The sequence below is a fragment of the Limanda limanda genome, chromosome 4 (genome assembly GCF_963576545.1).
Source record: "Limanda limanda chromosome 4, fLimLim1.1, whole genome shotgun sequence".
NCBI lineage: Eukaryota > Metazoa > Chordata > Actinopteri > Pleuronectiformes > Pleuronectidae > Limanda > Limanda limanda.
Window position 1 is genome coordinate 5,649,365 of NC_083639.1, and position 16,901 is coordinate 5,666,265.

The 16,901-nt window shown below is 42.4% G+C and overlaps 3 protein-coding genes across 5 annotated transcripts; 2 read left to right on the forward strand and 1 right to left on the reverse strand.

Moving 5' to 3' along the window:
• The first annotated feature begins 1,767 nt into the window (after positions 1-1,767).
• glyctk (glycerate kinase) lies at positions 1,768-6,037 on the forward strand. Its single transcript, XM_061069005.1, has 5 exons — positions 1,768-1,868; positions 3,469-3,855; positions 3,943-4,094; positions 4,173-4,348; positions 4,438-6,037. The coding sequence occupies exons 2-5, from the start codon at positions 3,500-3,502 to the stop codon at positions 5,326-5,328; spliced, it is 1,575 nt and encodes a 524-aa protein (XP_060924988.1). The 5' UTR covers positions 1,768-1,868; positions 3,469-3,499; the 3' UTR covers positions 5,329-6,037.
• A 1,060-nt stretch (positions 6,038-7,097) lies between these two features.
• On the reverse strand, positions 7,098-8,695 carry tcta (T cell leukemia translocation altered). Its single transcript, XM_061069006.1, has 3 exons — positions 8,357-8,695; positions 8,224-8,275; positions 7,098-7,423 (listed from the first exon to the last, which is right to left on the reverse strand). The coding sequence occupies exons 1-3, from the start codon at positions 8,565-8,567 to the stop codon at positions 7,381-7,383; spliced, it is 306 nt and encodes a 101-aa protein (XP_060924989.1). The 5' UTR covers positions 8,568-8,695; the 3' UTR covers positions 7,098-7,380.
• Positions 8,696-10,084: 1,389 nt separating this feature from the next.
• On the forward strand, positions 10,085-16,544 carry mon1bb (MON1 secretory trafficking family member Bb). 3 transcript variants are annotated; one of them, XM_061069634.1, is made up of 6 exons: positions 10,085-10,190; positions 10,769-10,863; positions 10,949-11,557; positions 11,871-12,663; positions 13,790-13,937; positions 15,324-16,544. In XM_061069634.1, the coding sequence occupies exons 2-6, from the start codon at positions 10,785-10,787 to the stop codon at positions 15,549-15,551; spliced, it is 1,857 nt and encodes a 618-aa protein (XP_060925617.1). In that variant the 5' UTR covers positions 10,085-10,190; positions 10,769-10,784; the 3' UTR covers positions 15,552-16,544. The 3 variants fall into 3 exon arrangements, with proteins under 3 accessions (XP_060925617.1, XP_060925616.1, XP_060925618.1); XM_061069633.1 differs by lacking the exon at positions 10,085-10,190 and having other exon boundaries at positions 10,424-10,863; XM_061069635.1 differs by lacking the exons at positions 10,085-10,190; positions 15,324-16,544 and having other exon boundaries at positions 10,424-10,863; positions 11,871-12,580; positions 13,790-13,890.
• The last annotated feature ends 357 nt before the right edge of the window (positions 16,545-16,901 follow it).

The window sequence follows — 16,901 nt, forward strand, 5'->3', positions numbered from 1 at the left end:
AACAAATAAAGTGCAGTACTATGTTGTACACATGTAGAACAGTGGTACACAGGGTATTTTCAATTTTACAGTATTACATAACCCAGAAAACAGAGTTTCCTTTCCTGTACATCCACAATATGGATGATAAGGGTAAAAATAGGAGTTGAAATAATAATAATAAAACTAGGATTGCTCAAGTCTGGAAAGTACCAACTATAAAATTCAATTTCTAAAATTTCTAGGAATGCAAAGCAGCACTGGGCGGGCCCGTGCACATGCTTTTTGAAGCGTTGCAAAAAATTAATAATGACTGAGGAAATATTGACACATAGAGCTGTTCAGGCTTGGACTCTGATCATGAGACAGACGTTTGGTGGTGATAGGACAATGCACAGTGAGTAATGACAACATCGTCTCCGTTGGCGAAGGCTGAACCTTTGCCGTACCTCAATGTTTACACAGTTTGAGGAAATGTCCCAATTCTGAGAGAGAGAGAAAGAGAGAGACTTCACCTTTGCAAGACTTAAAGATTCCTTTGATCTTTGACCACTGACACTGCAGGAGTGGAATTGTTTGTTTACGGCTCAGCATCAAAGGATTCATGGTCCATGTATGTCAGCGATACAGAATATTGTGTTTTAATGGCTTGTAATCGAACTTTGACACCACGCCAAGGTCACACCATGTGACGAAAAATCGATCTTTGGGTAAGTTTGTATCTCTGTCTTGTTAGGATGACACTCATCTCAATTTGAAGTCAATCTGATGTAAGCCCTGGTACAAGTACCTCAAAGTAAAAGTAAAAAGTAAAAATGTGGAATAGGGCCAAAATGGCCACTTAATGCAAAATATCAGGCTACCTGTTTCGTTTTTCAAATTGCACCTAGAGACTTTTTTGTTTTTCTGGTCAGGATACACCTGTGTATTGATTTTTGTGAAGATCGTTCAATGTGTGTTTTGGTAAGAATTTGAGCATGTTAAAGCCCTCAAAAAGCCAATTAATTTGCTTGAATAATAATAATAATCCTTACAATCTCAATAGGGCCTCACTGTCTGTCAGTGCCTGTCAGTGCTCGGGCCCTAAATAATCATTATTAATATTGCGCTTTTTTAAAAACAGAGTTTACAATTGCTTTGACAGCAAAGCAAGAAAAGTAAATATAAGAGAAAAGATGACACATTTTAGAGTCTTACTTTTTCGTACTTTTTGCGTAATCCTGCTAACAACCATAAAAAAAAAACAGATAAAAACATAACCTCTTTTGTGCAGGTACCAAACAACTAAAAGTTCCTGACTTTGAATAGTCCAATACATAAAGTGAACCTCCAAATTCTTTATCAATTGTCATTGATGAATGAATAAATCAATTACACTTGAATACCTGCTATCACATGTGTGAGTCAGACTCTCAGCCCTCATAAACCTAAGAACCGCCTCACTGAGCAGAGCACCACGTGTAGTTCTGAGAAAAACACCAACATCCACTGTGCACATGAGTTCAGCGTGAACCAGCTTTACATTGTGTCCCCTTTGAACTGTGCCTCAGCATGAATGGATCCAAAGTCTGTCAGACTCTGTGCACATGAATCTTACCACTGTGTACACACACCAGCACTGAACTCGCTTCTGGTATCACTCTCCTTTTCTTGTCCTCACTTAGTAGTTGGCCCAAAAAAAGTCAAACTAAAGAGACCGAAACAGCGGAGTGACCACAGTGCTTCATGTATTCAGTGGTTCATTCGAGTCAATTATTACACACAGGGTACACAACCCCAGTCAGAGTCTGCTCACATTTTTCGCTTTGCTGCCTGACTGCAGAGTTGGAGCAAACACATCAGACGTCCAGTGAAATCCACAGGCTTTAATCCCATTTACACCCCAACAGGTAGGCTGCACTAGTCTTGATGGGAAACGTGTTAAGTCATTTGTAGCAAGCTAAGTGAGGGTTTGTTTGATATAACCAGAATCACCAGATTTCCTTTCAGCCTATTGCCATTGATTGAATTATGCTTGTACTATTTAAGTATAGTTTTCTTATGGCCAATACAGATATATTGGGGCTACAATCTTCTGATACAAGTTGATGATTAATGTGCTTTATGATCTTATCTCACCTAATCAGTGGAGATGTTCCAGTGCAGGCTTTTAGTGATGTCTCTAATTCTGTTTAAACTGTTTGTTCGTATGCAAATCTATATATGTACCACTCCCATTTTACATCTTTATTATCTAAATGTTGCTTTTGAGAGTAAATCAAATATTGTAATTTATGTCTCTGACCCTTATCGTTATTAATATCATGTTTTATTTAATTCACAGCAGAGGTAAAAACTAAGTACTGCCTTCAACTAATCTTCTTTGACTTTATTTTAATTAGGAATTTATTCGATTCAGAGATTAACATCATGTGTCTGTAAAATGTCTTTTATTAATATAATATATAGTATATATTATGAAGTATTTAAGTTTCCGTCACATAAAACAGCAACACTCTCCTCCAGCACTTCTTCTTCTTCTTCTTCACCGCTTGAAAAAACAGCACTTGTCTGAGCGGCGAAGAAGAAGAAGAAGAAGAAGGGATTTCCGCTAGTTTAGCTTTAGCCAGTGATGCTACAAACAACTCGGTAAACCCGTCAAAGACAGCGACAAAGAGAGAATCAAACAAAGAGGGGAAACCGAGAAACATGTCGGGTTCATTGCTCTGGACGATCAGCCTCTGTCAGTGGTTTAAAACGTGGGATTTCTGTGGAACACGTAGAGTCACGGTACTGGAGCTGGATCTGTAACTTTACTGAGATGGATACAAAACTGCTGAGGCTGCATGTGAAGACTTCGCAATGAATTCGTATTTATGCGTAGATTTATTTAGCTTTGAAGTTTTATACTGTTAAACCTATAAAGTTCCTATTTGTCTAAACTGTGGCTGCACTTCAACAGCTGTTTACAGAAGTAGTTGTGGTGTATCTTTTGTATTAATATGTTTACTTGTCTTCTTTTTCAGTCATGACTGACTAGATGATAAGAGTATGTCTATGTTAAACCTGAGTCAGGTCTTATAACAATCACTTCCCTGCAGGAGCATACAGCTGAAATATAGAATACTTAATATAAGTTATTGTTTTATTGCACTGGGATTAGATCTGAACTCGGTATCAGCTGATACACAAAGTGCATGTATCAGAAATGTGGTGTTGGAATTCTATTTTTTAGTGCACCTTACAAGCAAAGCAAAATATTAGTGCAATAACATAAACTTTGAGTCCATGCTATAAGCTTCTGCAGGGTAAAGTTTAGATTCATGGAGGATGTGTAAAGTAAAGAATTTTATGTTTTGTTTAGAGTTTCTTCTACGTCTACTCAAGAGTTTAAAGTGACCTTCAACCAATCAAAAATGATCAGTAACTGTAGAATATGATTTATACTAATATGATATATAAGTGTGGTTAATATTTTTAATAATCTGTTTGTCGTTATCCACCCCTCAGGCAGTTTGTGCTCGAGGCCAGTGATCTGTTCATGGCACGTTTTCTTTCCCTGGTGCGGCCTCAGCCTTTGCGGGCCCTCGTGGGTTGGAGGAAACCTACGCTGTGCAAAATGTCAATGGACTCCAGGGCACGCCAAGTGTTTGCAGCTGCAGTGGAGGCGGTGCAGCCGGATGCTGTGGTCCGGCAGAGTATAGAGCGCAAAGGGGACTCCATCATCATCAATGGCAAAACATTCACACTCAAACACAACCTGCACTTGGTGGGATTCGGAAAAGCCGTGCTGGGAATGGCTGCGGAGGCAGAGAGGATTGTGGGGGATCATTTGGTGGAAGGAGTCATAAGTGTCCCCAATGGCATTCAGCAGACGTTACAGCAGCATGGGAAACAGTAAGCATAACCTTCAGAGGTAAACAACATAAGATATCACACAGAAAACCAGAGCGAGCCTAATACCACTTTTCATTTCCATCACAGCCATCTGTTGTTAAAAGAAAACAGTCGCATCAAAGTAATGGAGGGAGCCAAGCACAACCTGCCAGACACGGACGCCCAGAGAGCAGCAGAGAGAATCCAGCAATTAGCCAGTGAGCTGACAGAGGAAGACTTGCTACTTGTGCTGATTTCAGGTGAATACATCACTTCTCTCGTTGCTTATTCTTTACACAATATGAACATCTAGCATGAGGTGGTTCAATTCCTTTCAGGCGGAGGCTCTGCGCTGTTACCTGCACCCATCCCGCCAATCGTGTTGCAAGAGAAACTGGATGTTACCCGCAGACTTGCAGCAGCCGGGGCCACAATTCAAGAGCTGAACACTGTGCGTCGAGCCCTTTCCTTCTTAAAGGGTGGAGGACTTGCACTTTCTGCTCATCCTGCACAGGTAACATGCTTTTAGTGTTGACACTGTTCATTGTTAAGAAGCGATTCCAGCATTGCACTTTGAATATCACTTTTCTGATCACGTCACAGGTGGTCGCGCTGATACTGTCAGATGTGATCGGAGATCCTGTGGGCCTGATAGCCAGCGGTCCCACAGTCTGCAGTGAGGTGTGGCCTGAGGAGGTTTTGTCAGTCCTCGAACGGTACAAGCTGTTGAACTCTATACCAGCATCAGTGAAGGAGGTCCTTGGGAGACCGAATCCCAGACGGAAGGATGATAAGGACAAAACGGACATGGCAGAAAATGTTCTCAACGTCGTGATTGGCTCCAACGGCATCGCCCTCAAGAACGCAGGACTCCGTGCCCGGGAGCTGGGTTTCCGCCCTGTTGTTCTGTCGCTGGGAGTGTGCGGTGACGTGAAGTCAGTCTCCAGACTCTACGGCCTCCTGGCCCGCTTTGCGTGTTCTCCAGTGGAACCTCCTCCAGAGATTGCCGCCGAGGTGCTGAAGCTGGGGCCCGAAGTAGGTGTGGAGAGCTGGGACCTGTGCCGTACCATGCAGGTCCTGAGTGAAGGGCGCACGGAGGGATGGGGTTCCACATGTCTCCTAGCTGGAGGTGAGCCCACTGTAGAGCTGACAGGAAAGGGTCGAGGTGGACGGAACCAGGAGCTGGCACTGCGAGTTGGCCTGGAGATGAGAGGCATGCAGCTGCCGCCTAATGGTCCCGTCTTCCTGAGTGGTGGAACCGATGGCCAAGATGGACCCACTGAGGCAGCAGGGGCTGTTACTGATGGGGGGTTGTATGAAGAAGCACAAGCACAGGGGCTGGACATCAACAACACCCTTACCAACAACGATTCTTATACGTTCTTCTCACGTCTTTCTGCTGGGGAACGGTTACTTGTACCTGGTCTAACTTGCACCAATGTGATGGATGTGCACATGCTGTTTATTCCACCAATTCCCATTAACAAAGACTAACTCAGAGGATGGATCTGAATAAAAAAATTATTTCTGTCCCATTTTATGTTTTAGTTTCATTACCTCCACCAAGGAGGTTATGTTTTTTAACCCATGTCTGTCTGTTCATTTGTTGGTTTGTTTGTTTGTCAGCAGGATTACACCAAAACTACTTTCGATAAATTTGCACAAACCTTGGTCTCAGGATAAGATATGAGCCAAGATCAAGCCACTTTTAGAAAACACGGGGAAGGAGAAATGTTCAAATCCTGCAAGACTGGACTGAGTTCTGGACATCATGGACTTGGCCATTTAAGAATATTGTTTTGCTAATGGCAATCGTCATAGTTTTAGCTTTGGCTATGATCTGACTGACCTAAAAATCCTTCCGTCCATCCATTATCTGTACCTATATTTCCCTTTTGAAGGTGGCGGGGGGAGCAGAACGTGCAACACCCCGTCAGGTCGCCAGTTCTGCTTAAAAATAAATCAGTTTTCTTGCAGACTATAGCAGTTTATCCATCCTTTCTATGTTTACTTTCTAACTACACAACCCACCGGTCTTCTGTGGAGATGCATCCCTGCAAACCACCTCCATTTCCAGCCAGTCTGGAAATAGGAAAAAATGCAAAGCATCTGCACAAAGCTGCTGTAGTTACCGTCTCCCTTCTCAATATCCAGTGACAGAAACAGTGTGAACCACTGCAAAATAAATCAGTGACCTTGTAAATCTTGTATATTTTCTCTAATTTGTATTTTGTAAGAATTCTTGCGAGGGTTCTTTTTCCAAAAAACTGATTAACCGGCTGTTTGTGTGTTCAAATACAGACGATAACGTCATCGATCACATCAACAATACACTAAGATGATGGTTATTAAAATCTTAGATATCATATATGAGATGAATGTATAATTATACTCCACATATTTTTAATGGATTCGATTTTCTTTTACTCTGACAAAGGTGGAGGCTCAGTCAACGTTAATCAAATTATTATATGGAAAAAAAGATCAAAAACTTTTTTCTTATTAAGTGCACTCGTTATGGTAAACAACAGTTGTTAAAGGTTCAGTGTGTAAGATTTAGGTGAGAGGGATCTATTGGCAGAAATTGAATATAAAATAATCCTTGTGATGTTTTCACTAGTGTGTTAAATCTAAATTTCAAGAATTGTTTTCTTTACCCTAGAATGGGCCCTTTCTATTTAGATACTTTTACATCAGGAGCCGTTTCCCTCTATGGAGGCTGCAAATGTAATTTTTTACACTAGTTCAAACTAAACACATTTGGAGTTATGGCAACTGAAGGCTTCCACAGGTTCTCATGTTTGGGAGGTTAAGGTGAAGGATATTCAGCGGCAACATACAACTTCACCACTAGATGTCACTAATTCTACACACTGAACCTTTAAGTCACGAAAAATCATGGAAGATAAAGATGACCCAATTTTCATGGACCCGTCTTCATATAGACCAAATGCATTATTTATGAATTAAATGATTAACATGACCACTGCAAAGAACCGTTCTAATCAGTAACTACACACATGCAAATCACGCACTGATCAGTCACTTGCCTCTGCAGAGTTTTTCAGTCTTACTATACTTTTAAAAAATCTGTCATCTTGTGTGTTATGACTTCTAATAATACTGTACGTCTTCCTTTCCATACACAATTCAAATCAAGTACAATTCTTTTTTTCTTGCTTGTGGTCTCAGAATGGAAAATGTCATGTCTACTATCAAAAACTTCTGAATTCATGAGTAAACATCACTTGAACTGAGGCCTCTTGAAAGAAAATCAAGCTTTTATGCAGAATAAAATCTGTTCACTGACCAGAGATAGCAGACTGAAATAAATATCATACAGCACTGTATAGTCAGTTTGGTGCATATCAGTGTCAGACTGTTGGTATGCATGGTCACATGTTTCTTCAGGCAGACGCCAGATGGTGCGTCCATCTTGAGAGCACTGAAGATTATGTTCTTCAGAGGTGTGGGTGCAATGGATGTCTCTGAAGGGCTTTAACTGTCCATGTCTCACTTGTATAAAGTCCAAAAACAATTGTCCCGTTAATCTCGATGCGTCTTCAGAGTCTCCCTGGCTTTGCTTTCCCTGCAAGAATAAAAGAATGGTATTACTAACAAAATAATAACTAGCTTAAGAGTAATGCAATTAAAGTAGGACAAAAAAATCTACAACACAAGTAAACCACCCTCATCAAAATTGGTACAATGGCTGACTTGCTGACTTTAAATGCCTTTTATGGACTTTCAACGAATTACACGTCAGTTATTTTGACACCAGCTGAAGACCAATGGTGTCCAATACTGTTCTGTCTCTGGAACCATCTCCCTGAGGAGATTCTTTTATCGTCCTCTTTTAAATCTCTCTCTAGGACACATTGTTAAGGAGTGTTTTCTCCTAGTTCTGGTCTTACAGACTATTTTCTTCTGCATCTGTGCTCTCATGCTTTGTGATCTTCATATTGCTTTAATTGTTGCCTATTGTTTGCTTTCCATTAAAAAAAAATATATTTAAACATGTAAAGCCCCTTGTAGCCTTGTTTTAAAAGGTGCTATATGAATGAAGTTAATCATTGTTGTTATTATAATAAATGATGCCGCTTCAGTTTAGTCTCAACTCAATGATGTAATCCAGTATCCCTCTAACCATTAAAGATCCTACTGGAAAAAAACAAGATCGACAGGTCTGGTTTACTTAAAGAAAATATATATATATATATAAATGGCCGAAATTCGCAATAAAACCAATAATATGATATAATATGATAAACGGAGGCAAAAGAGCTCAGACTGCACTGATGCAAACCACAGTGAAGCAGGTGAGAGTACGTGACAGTGGGAGTCAGGTGGGGGGTCCAGCCTGGAGCCACGGGACACTGGGTCACCTACCATCCCCTCAGGTGGGGGGCTGTGTCCGGGGTCCCTCCGTTCTGTCCGGTCCCTACATCACAAACACACACAGGTGAAGCTAACGTGGCTAACACTCGTCCAGCGACACGGACACAGACAGACACACACTCACCTTGTCGGTAATACATGTCGTTCACCGTGTTCCCGTAGACTTTCCAGGCGAAGTGAATGGCGATGAGACTGACGATCAACCAGCTGAGTAAGATCTTGAATATGCAAACTCTCATGTCGTTGGCGAGCCAGTCGTCCACGAACTCGGTGAGGAAGGACAGACAGCTGTCAGCGATGCGGGACAAGAACTCAAAGTCCCACGGCTCCTCCATCGTGTCCGGCTGTCCAGCTAACCTGGGTTAAGACCAACCAACCGGGCTTTGTGTCCGTAGCTATTTACAATGACTAGAATCGTCGCTGGGGCTCACTTGCATTAGATAACCTGGTAGCCATCTATAGTTCTTCCTCTTCTTGTTGTTTTGGGTTGTATCCGTGATTGTCAAGCAACCATTTGGTGCATTACCGCCACCAGCTGGTGTGGAGTGTGGATCAGGCTGTCTTATATTATCTATTCTGTGGAGTTAGAATTAAATTAAATTAAAAAAACAAATAATAAATAAACAATCAGTTTTTCTGAGATAAAATTGATAAAGATTTCATGATGAATGAATCATTCCTCTGGCATTTTTTATTGTTGCTTTGTTGTGTGATGGACGTTAAGCGCAGAGCTTTTAATAAACAGTCTGTGGTGAAATTAAATCATGAAACTTTGTGTTCATCCTACCTGGTTTATCTGCAATGAAGATTATATCATCAATTTTTTTCATAGAATTAAACTGCATCTGCTTTGTGACTTTTCACAGATGTGGTGCTATTTTTTTCAAACATTGCACTTTGGCTATTTCAGAGATGTTTTAAGCAACCAAAACAATCCTCAGACCCAAGTTAACACATTTTGAAAAGTAAAAACTCTGTAACCCAGCTCGAAACAAACCATTAAAGAAATCATCATAAAAATTGAGAAATTTACAATTAGCAATAAATGCAGCGTAGTGTTGTCTTCGAACCATCAGGCAGTCACGTCTTTACTACGCAGATATTAACTCTGTGTGCACAACTTATTTATCTTGCTCCCACCAGATAAGTTATCTTGTGCCCACGAGATAAAATGCTACCATATTTTGGGATTTTAGGGATCACTCTCACGTGATGGACAGAAGTGAAGTAGACACCATATGTAGCAGAACACATCAACAGCCAGTGTTGTGCAACTGCACACCTCTGATGAGTAAACATGAATAGTTCACGTTCATAATTCACCATTTAAATTCTGAACTAGTTCATAATTCAGTTAATTTCCTAGTTTAAAGATGGAAAGTGAGAATGTGAGACCTAACTTGTTTTTGAAAGAAAACTTTATCCATCACTATCCCTTGCCATAAACTGTACTTCATGTGTATCAATTCCTAAAATAAATGTTTTTTTTTATTATTGCTAATTTTGCCTGCTTATTCATTATTAATCGTACCCTGCAAACAAAAGGCACAACAAATCATAGTGCTATGCCTAGCTATGAAACCAATTATTAGGCTAGACCTTAAATTCTATCATGTAAGTTCTTTTGGACTCGTTCATGCACAACACTGTAAACAGCAACAAATCATAAGGACAGAACAAGCCATCCCAAACTATCATTAGTAAAACAAAAACACCAAGTATTTCTAATATTCAGATTACAGGGCTGGGACTGTAGACCAGACCCAGAAGGGGCGGGACGAGCGGCTGTCCGGCGGGCCTCCTGATTGGTCGGCTGCGCTTGTCATGAGAGATTCCGGATGTTCCTCGGCGCTAAGAGGAGCGTTTGTTTTCTACCTCTCGTTGCTGACAGCTCGTCTGACACCGGGAAGCGAAGTAGACACATTCAACACGACGCTTTGACCGGGACAGGACAACACGTAAGTTGGACGACGTGTCTTCTTCTGTCTCGGGTTAGTTTAACCTCGGTTTGCTCCAGCGTCACTCAAGTGTTAAGCCGAGGCCATGAAATCGATCTGTGTGTGTGTGTGTGTCGCTTCGCTAGCAGCCAGTGCTAACCAGGTAAATACAGCTAGCATCCACTGAGTCACTGCCAACACATCCGCGATGCTGCAGAAAGTGAGATCTGCACATTGTTTGCTAACCCGTGTTTGCTAACTTATCGTAAGTAGGTGAAGCTATGAATCAAAGGTTAGCTCCGCAGCGCCGGGACACGGAGTCTCCTCCCACCCGGCGGGTCGTGGGTCTGCACTGAGGCACGAACCAGGCTGCTGGTTTGAATTCCTCAGTCTGCTCTGCATCTGGCATTTCCCCCTGTAACCGGTTATTCTCTGTCATCATGTGACCACGCTCCATCATGAGTGCTCCCATTCATACAGGAGTTAAGATGCATGCTGTCCCCAAGGTTCAGCTGCACTCACTGGAATGTACGAGTTTGTTCTTCAACTGTCTGGTTATGGTGTGTCTGGTTATGGTGTGTCTGGTTTGCTGTCTCCAGCCTCTGGGATGGTATCATGGAGAGGGACAATCATCAAGAAGGAGAGACACAGGGAGTGAAGATCTGCGATCCGCCCTCGGAGAGCAATCCTCCTGGTGAATAGCCGATTTCATCTCTGATCAGAAGACACTCTTTTAGCACTGTTCTATTCATCATTTAATTTTGTTGTTTTCTTTCTAGCCGACACCTTGGCGACTTCTCTTTCGCTCTTGGGGAATCACATGTTTCCTGAACCGGTGGAGAGAGATGACAGTGCCACCGTTGACAAGGAGGAGCCGGTGGATTTGCACCTGCCGGATGTTGCAGCCCAGGAGCAGAGTGAGGATGTGGAGTCCATTTCTAACCAGGACGAAAGACAAGAGCCCGAGGAGACAGACAACTCTGAACAATGTCCGGACAGTGAATCCACCGAGACGGCCGAGCACGTGACTCCGGACGACAGACAGACAACCACGGACAATAGCCAGAGCGATTCTGGGGAGTTTGTCGTCACAGTGCTGGCCAAGGCCAAGCTGGAGGAGCAAGGTATCGGTGTGAAGGGAAGGTCCTCCCCCTTGCTGGAGGCAGGCACCCAGGAAATGCCTGCGTTCATGACCAACCGTGACGAGGATGTGACCTCCGACAGCTGGCGGCAGCACAGGAAGCATGTTTTTGTGCTGAGCGAAGCCGGCAAACCCATCTACTCCCGATACGGCAGTGAAGAGGCTCTTTCATCCACGATGGGAGTCATGATGGCGCTGGTGTCCTTCGTCCAAAGTGGAGATAACATCATCCGCTCAGTCTATACAGGTGAGGGCGTTAATGCGATTCCCCATCCATCGCTTGTAATATGAGAACTTCTTGCACAAGCGTATACGAGAGCATGTATAGACGTATTGCAGAGGACTGTGGGGAGGGTGTGTGTGGGGGGGGGGGGTGATCAGTGAATGTGGTCGCTGTAGCTCTGGCTTGCTCTAAATGGCAAATTAATTATAACCAATTAATAAAACAAAAAGTGTCTTAACCACAATGGGCAATGAGGAAATGTATGCATTTACAATGTTGTTGAAATTCACTTGTTTTTTGCGAGTTGTTCTTATTTGGCTTTTCTTCTTCCCCACAGAGCTGCACACCGTGGTGTTCTTACAGAAAGGCCCCCTGGTGCTGGTGTGCGTCTCCAGCAGCCGTCAGTCTGAGGAGCAGCTGCGTGCTGAGCTCCTCTACGTGTACTATCAGATCATCAGCATGCTCACCCAGGCCAGCATATCCCGCATCTTCGAGCACAAGAAGAACTACGACCTGAGGAGACTCCTGGCCGGCTCCGAGAAGATCCTGGACGGCCTCCTCAACCTGGTGGACTCGGACCCCAGCTTCCTGCTGACGGCGATCCACTGCTTACCCCTGGCCTCCTCTCTCAGGGACTCGCTCAGCCTGATCCTGCAGAAAGCCATCACGCCCAATCTGGTTTTCTCCATCCTCGTAGCCAAGAACCAGCTGCTCACCATCGTCCAAGAGAAGACGGTCATCGAGGACGCCCGGCTGGAGCCCGCCGACGTCCACCTCCTGCTCAACCTCATCGGAGCCTCCTCGGCCTTTCAGGCTGGGGAGATCTGGACTCCCATCTGCCTCCCGCTCTTTAACCCGGACTGTTACTTTTATGCATACATTTCTTACCTGGACCCTCCGGAATGCACTGTTTGTCTGCTGCTGCTCTCGACCGACAAGGAGGCTTTTTACGCCGTAGCTGATTGCAAGAGGAGGATCGAGGAGGCCATGGTGGCTCAGAACTCTCTGAGCCTCATCGCCAAAGCCCATTCGTACAGCGTGAGCCAGGTGGGCGTCTCAGACCTCAGGCACTTCATGTACAAGCCCTTTGACGTGCCAGACACCTACCGCCAGCTCACTCAGTTCACCAGGTGTGTGTGTGTGTGTGTGTGTGTGTGAGAGTGTGTGTGTCTGTCATACGTTTACATGGACACCAATATACCGATATGAATAACGCGACCATACAGACAGCATTTCCTGTATCACCTTAACTTGAATATGGTCTTAGTCAGAGTAAGCAATAATCAAATGAGGACATGTGGAGTATTCTGTATGACATGTCCTAATCGCTTTATAACATCCTCTTGGAATCTTCACAGCATCTTACAACATTGACATACAGCTGCTTGACGGCACATGACCATGGTGTAAAGAGGATCAAAATTTAAAAGCAATTAAGCTTTTGCAAAATTATTTAAAAAAAAACCCAAACTACACACAATACACTTTAACTATTACACTTTAATCACAATCATTAAAGTGTAAAGTGTTTGACCAGTGCATTAAACTATTTCAGGCTGCGATCTTAAAACCAGCAGATCCTGTGGGAATTAATGGCGTAGTTAACGTAATGATAAATTAAATATTTTATAAGCAACTAATGTTAACACTTTAATCACAATATGTCTTATTCTGAATGACGTCCATAGTCTGGTGGTGTCCATATTATTATAGTAACTGTCCGAGTGACTACAGGCATTTTTGTTTTGTATTTGTGGTTAAAGATTATTCTCAAGAAAAAAGGCCTGAATACCTTTTTTATATAAAAGAAAGTGTGAAACCCATTGACTCTAAGAAAACAAATTCAGCTTAGTGTGGTTGTTGTTCACAAATGTCAGTGTTCTGTGTATCATGTGTGTTTATTAAGTAGCTCAGAGGGTTTCTGGCACCGGGCTTCCAGTTACAAGAGCACAGAGAAAAACTGTGAGAAATGTAAATTGTATTCCACTAATCCCACCATGCCTTATCTCCTAATGAGCTGAGCTGTTACACATGCCGCAGCCATTTGAAACCTTGAAAACGAAGGTGAAATTATGTAATTATACTTCAAATGGTAATGATAGTTTTATTTATTTAGTTCCGAATAATGTTGTAAAGAGAAAATGCCAAGTAGCCTGAAACACTTTTAAGTCTGTCTGTTTATGTGTATTTGTTAGAGAGTTTCATATGACTTTTCTGTCTCTAACCTTTTATTCTACTCTTTGTTGTTGTGTGCAGCCCAGAGATGGAGGCACCGTACAGCAGTGAAGAGGAGAAGATGAGGCTCCTGGACCTTTATCGTTATATGCACAGCCGCATCCACAGCAGCACACGGCCGCTGAAGCTCATCTACCATGTCGCTGAGAGAGAAACTCTGTTAGCCTGGGTACGTCCGAACACATACTCCCTGTTATTACAGACTTACTGTCATTACATGCTGCTCCTGGACCCTGTCTTTGTGCGTATTGGATTACCCTTTACATGGGTGTGTTTGAAAACAGTTCAAGGGTTATCAGTTGCTCAGAAAGTAGACCTTAGACCCGCACCACAGTTATTTGTACTCGAGAAACTGCTTAAATATGTGTACAGAGACTGCAATATTGATGCAGCAGGTCCGTAGTTTGATTCCTTCATTTTGGAAGCATGTCATACTCTAACTGTGGTAGCTATATCCAATTCCTCATTTCGTTTTTTACGTGAGTGCTAGAATCTATATCATTCTAACAAAAAATCTGCTGATTATTTGTCTAATCATATGACACATGACAAGAAAAAGCATAAAATCCTGACAGTTTAGAAGCTGGAACCACTTATTTGTTCCGCATTTCCCTTAAAAAAATGAAAAGCAATTGATTGAAATAGTCACTGATCAAATTTCTGACAGCCGACTAATTAGTTGTTTGAATCATCATCCGCTCTACGCGTTTATTCAGTGATGGAGTTCAAATGGAAGCCACTTATGGTGATCAGGGGGACGGCAATTAACACTTATATGGGTCAAAAAGGTTTGGACATTCTGTTCCACCACCGTTTTAATAATTGGCTCATTAATTTAGATTACACTGTTATAACTGTCATATACTAAGGCTTTCCTGTAGCAATAACTATCCTACCTGCACCCCCAATAGAACGTCACTGTGTGTGAGATCTTCTTCTACTCACACCTCTGTGGCTCAGTGAATTATTCTGCCCTCTTGTTCCTGCTCTCATTGCATCTTGGGACTTTAACAGTGCCAGTCTTATATCGCCCCTGCTCTTTGACAGCAGCAGGTATCTGATGTGAGTAGAGTGTGCGGCTTTCACTCTGACCAATCAGACTCGGAACAGGAGACTAATATGTGAACAGAAATGACCACCTCTGATTGGTTGATTCTGTGGAACAAAGGCAAAGCTGTGCCAGGTGGTTTCCAGTGTATTCAGATAGATAAATGCAAAGTTTGGACTGGGTTATCTTGAACACAAGGATGTGATATGATCTCTTTTCCTTGTCCCGTCTGAATTCTTCCTCTTCCACACGCTTAGTTGTAAAAAGCCAATTAGAAACAAACACTGTAAAGTTCGTACGCAGCCACTAAATCGTCATTTTCCACCAGAATATAGTTTAAAAACTCCGGTTTCTTGATTACTGAAAGGGGGTTTCTCATTTGTATGACTGGTTAGAAAACAGCTTCCTGGTTGGTAGACTGTAACCAGGCTACTAACATTCATGTAAACACAGTGAGTCACAAACTGTTGCAGCTTCTTTTACTAACTGTGTTCCTCTCCACCGTAGGTCACAAGCAAATTCGAGCTGTACACGTGCTTCAGTCCTCTGGTGACGAAGGCCTGTGCTATCACAGCCATCACTAAGCTTCTGAGGTGGATTAAAAAGGAGGAGGAGCGTCTCTTCATCAGATACCCCCCAAAGTATTCAACCACCCCGAACCCCAGCAAGAGCTCTCGAGGCGGCAAATCTGACCAGCAGGACTCTACAGAAAACGGCTTCCTAACTCTTCTATAGGAGTCGCTCTACAATAGTTTCTACACTGGTTCCAAGATATTTTTGAATCCTGTTTTGACCGACTGGACAGACATTGACTACTGGAATCAAACACTACATTTTACACTATTTAAGAACGAATGATCTCTTTGAAACTAGTATTATTTCTGTACCTTAACAAGAAAGCATGTAACTGCATCAACTGCTTTCGATACGAAACAGTCGGGGCAAAACCGCATTAGTTTGTTTTAAATTGAACTGTGGTCCAATACAACTGCAATGATATTTAAATGTTTTTATATTGTTTTATTGCTGCGACATGAGAGGAATCCTCCTTACGGACAGTGAATGTATCAGACGGATCGTTCATATGCTATTAACGAGTCATTGTCTGTTTCTGGTGTAAGTTAAGATGAGGAGGAAAAATGAACCTAAACTACCTTTTCTCAGAGTAATTATCGCATGAAGTTTTTTTTCATGACACAAAAACATCCGGACGTTACAAAAAAATGGAATTGAAGGTTTGCTGTGTTTGTAATAAACCGGAATAACAACTGGAACTTGCAGAACAGGGATGGGCCACCATGTGTCATAATGGGGCAGGAACACACAAACGTCCTCCATGAATCGGTCGCACGTCCCTGTGACAGAGCGTAGACACGTGTGGTTTTAGATCCCACTCAAATGAAAACAATCAGGTGTCATTCATGTTACATTTTGTGTAGAAAACAAGTAGGAAACCCCAGCCTGTTGCACCGTCATTTCACTGTCAGTGTTTCCATTGATAGAAGTCGAAACCTCGTCAGTCTGGAGATCATCTGTTAAGCTCGCACATTGTTTTTCTGCAGATACTAGTCAGTTGACACCTAGTACTTCTCTTTTTGGATAATAGTTTTGTAAAAGATGGTCTATAAACAGTAGCCTCCTCCTTTGTGTCCACTGAGGAGGTTTCTGTCAGTTCAAGTCTTAAAAGAGTATGTCTAGTATAATAAAATAAATCCCAGGTTGCACAAATGTACATGTGTCCTTATTAAGTAGAGATGTAATGAATAAATTTCATTAATTGTCTCAGTAAAAACATGAAGTAATACTTACTATATAGATATCCTCCAACAAGTAGTACTTATCCAGGCAACACCATCGGATATTAAACCATGAAACTAGAATAGGGTGTGTACCTCTGCCAAACAGTCCTCTTATCAAACCACATTTAACGTCAGCAGATATGGATTTTTGTTTAGGATCTGCATCAAATTGTCTAGACTCAAATCAGTCCCCTGAAACATGTCGGATTGTTCTAAAATCAAGAGGCATAAATATTCCCTAGGAGGTCAGTGAAAAAGGCCAGATCTGCCCCGTAAACTGGATCTT

What these genes read in the sequence shown, in the direction of transcription:
- mon1bb (XM_061069633.1), top strand. Translation starts at nt 10,662, where the DNA reads ATGCTGTCCCCAAGGTTCAGCTGCACTCACTGGAATGTACGAGTTTGT. An exon ending in CTCGGAGAGCAATCCTCCTG is followed by an intron (nt 10,864 to 10,948) that starts GTGAATAGCCGA and finishes TTTTCTTTCTAG; the next exon opens with CCGACACCTTGGCGACTTCT. An exon ending in CAGCTCACTCAGTTCACCAG is followed by an intron (nt 12,664 to 13,789) that starts GTGTGTGTGTGT and finishes TGTTGTGTGCAG; the next exon opens with CCCAGAGATGGAGGCACCGT.
- tcta (XM_061069006.1), bottom strand. Translation starts at nt 8,567, where the DNA reads ATGGAGGAGCCGTGGGACTTTGAGTTCTTGTCCCGCATCGCTGACAGC. An exon ending in CGACATGTATTACCGACAAG is followed by an intron (nt 8,276 to 8,356) that starts GTGAGTGTGTGT and finishes TTTGTGATGTAG; the next exon opens with GGACCGGACAGAACGGAGGG. An exon ending in GCCCCCCACCTGAGGGGATG is followed by an intron (nt 7,424 to 8,223) that starts GTAGGTGACCCA and finishes TTATTCTTGCAG; the next exon opens with GGAAAGCAAAGCCAGGGAGA.
- glyctk (XM_061069005.1), top strand. Translation starts at nt 3,500, where the DNA reads ATGGCACGTTTTCTTTCCCTGGTGCGGCCTCAGCCTTTGCGGGCCCTC. An exon ending in TTACAGCAGCATGGGAAACA is followed by an intron (nt 3,856 to 3,942) that starts GTAAGCATAACC and finishes TTTCCATCACAG; the next exon opens with CCATCTGTTGTTAAAAGAAA. An exon ending in TTTCTGCTCATCCTGCACAG is followed by an intron (nt 4,349 to 4,437) that starts GTAACATGCTTT and finishes ATCACGTCACAG; the next exon opens with GTGGTCGCGCTGATACTGTC.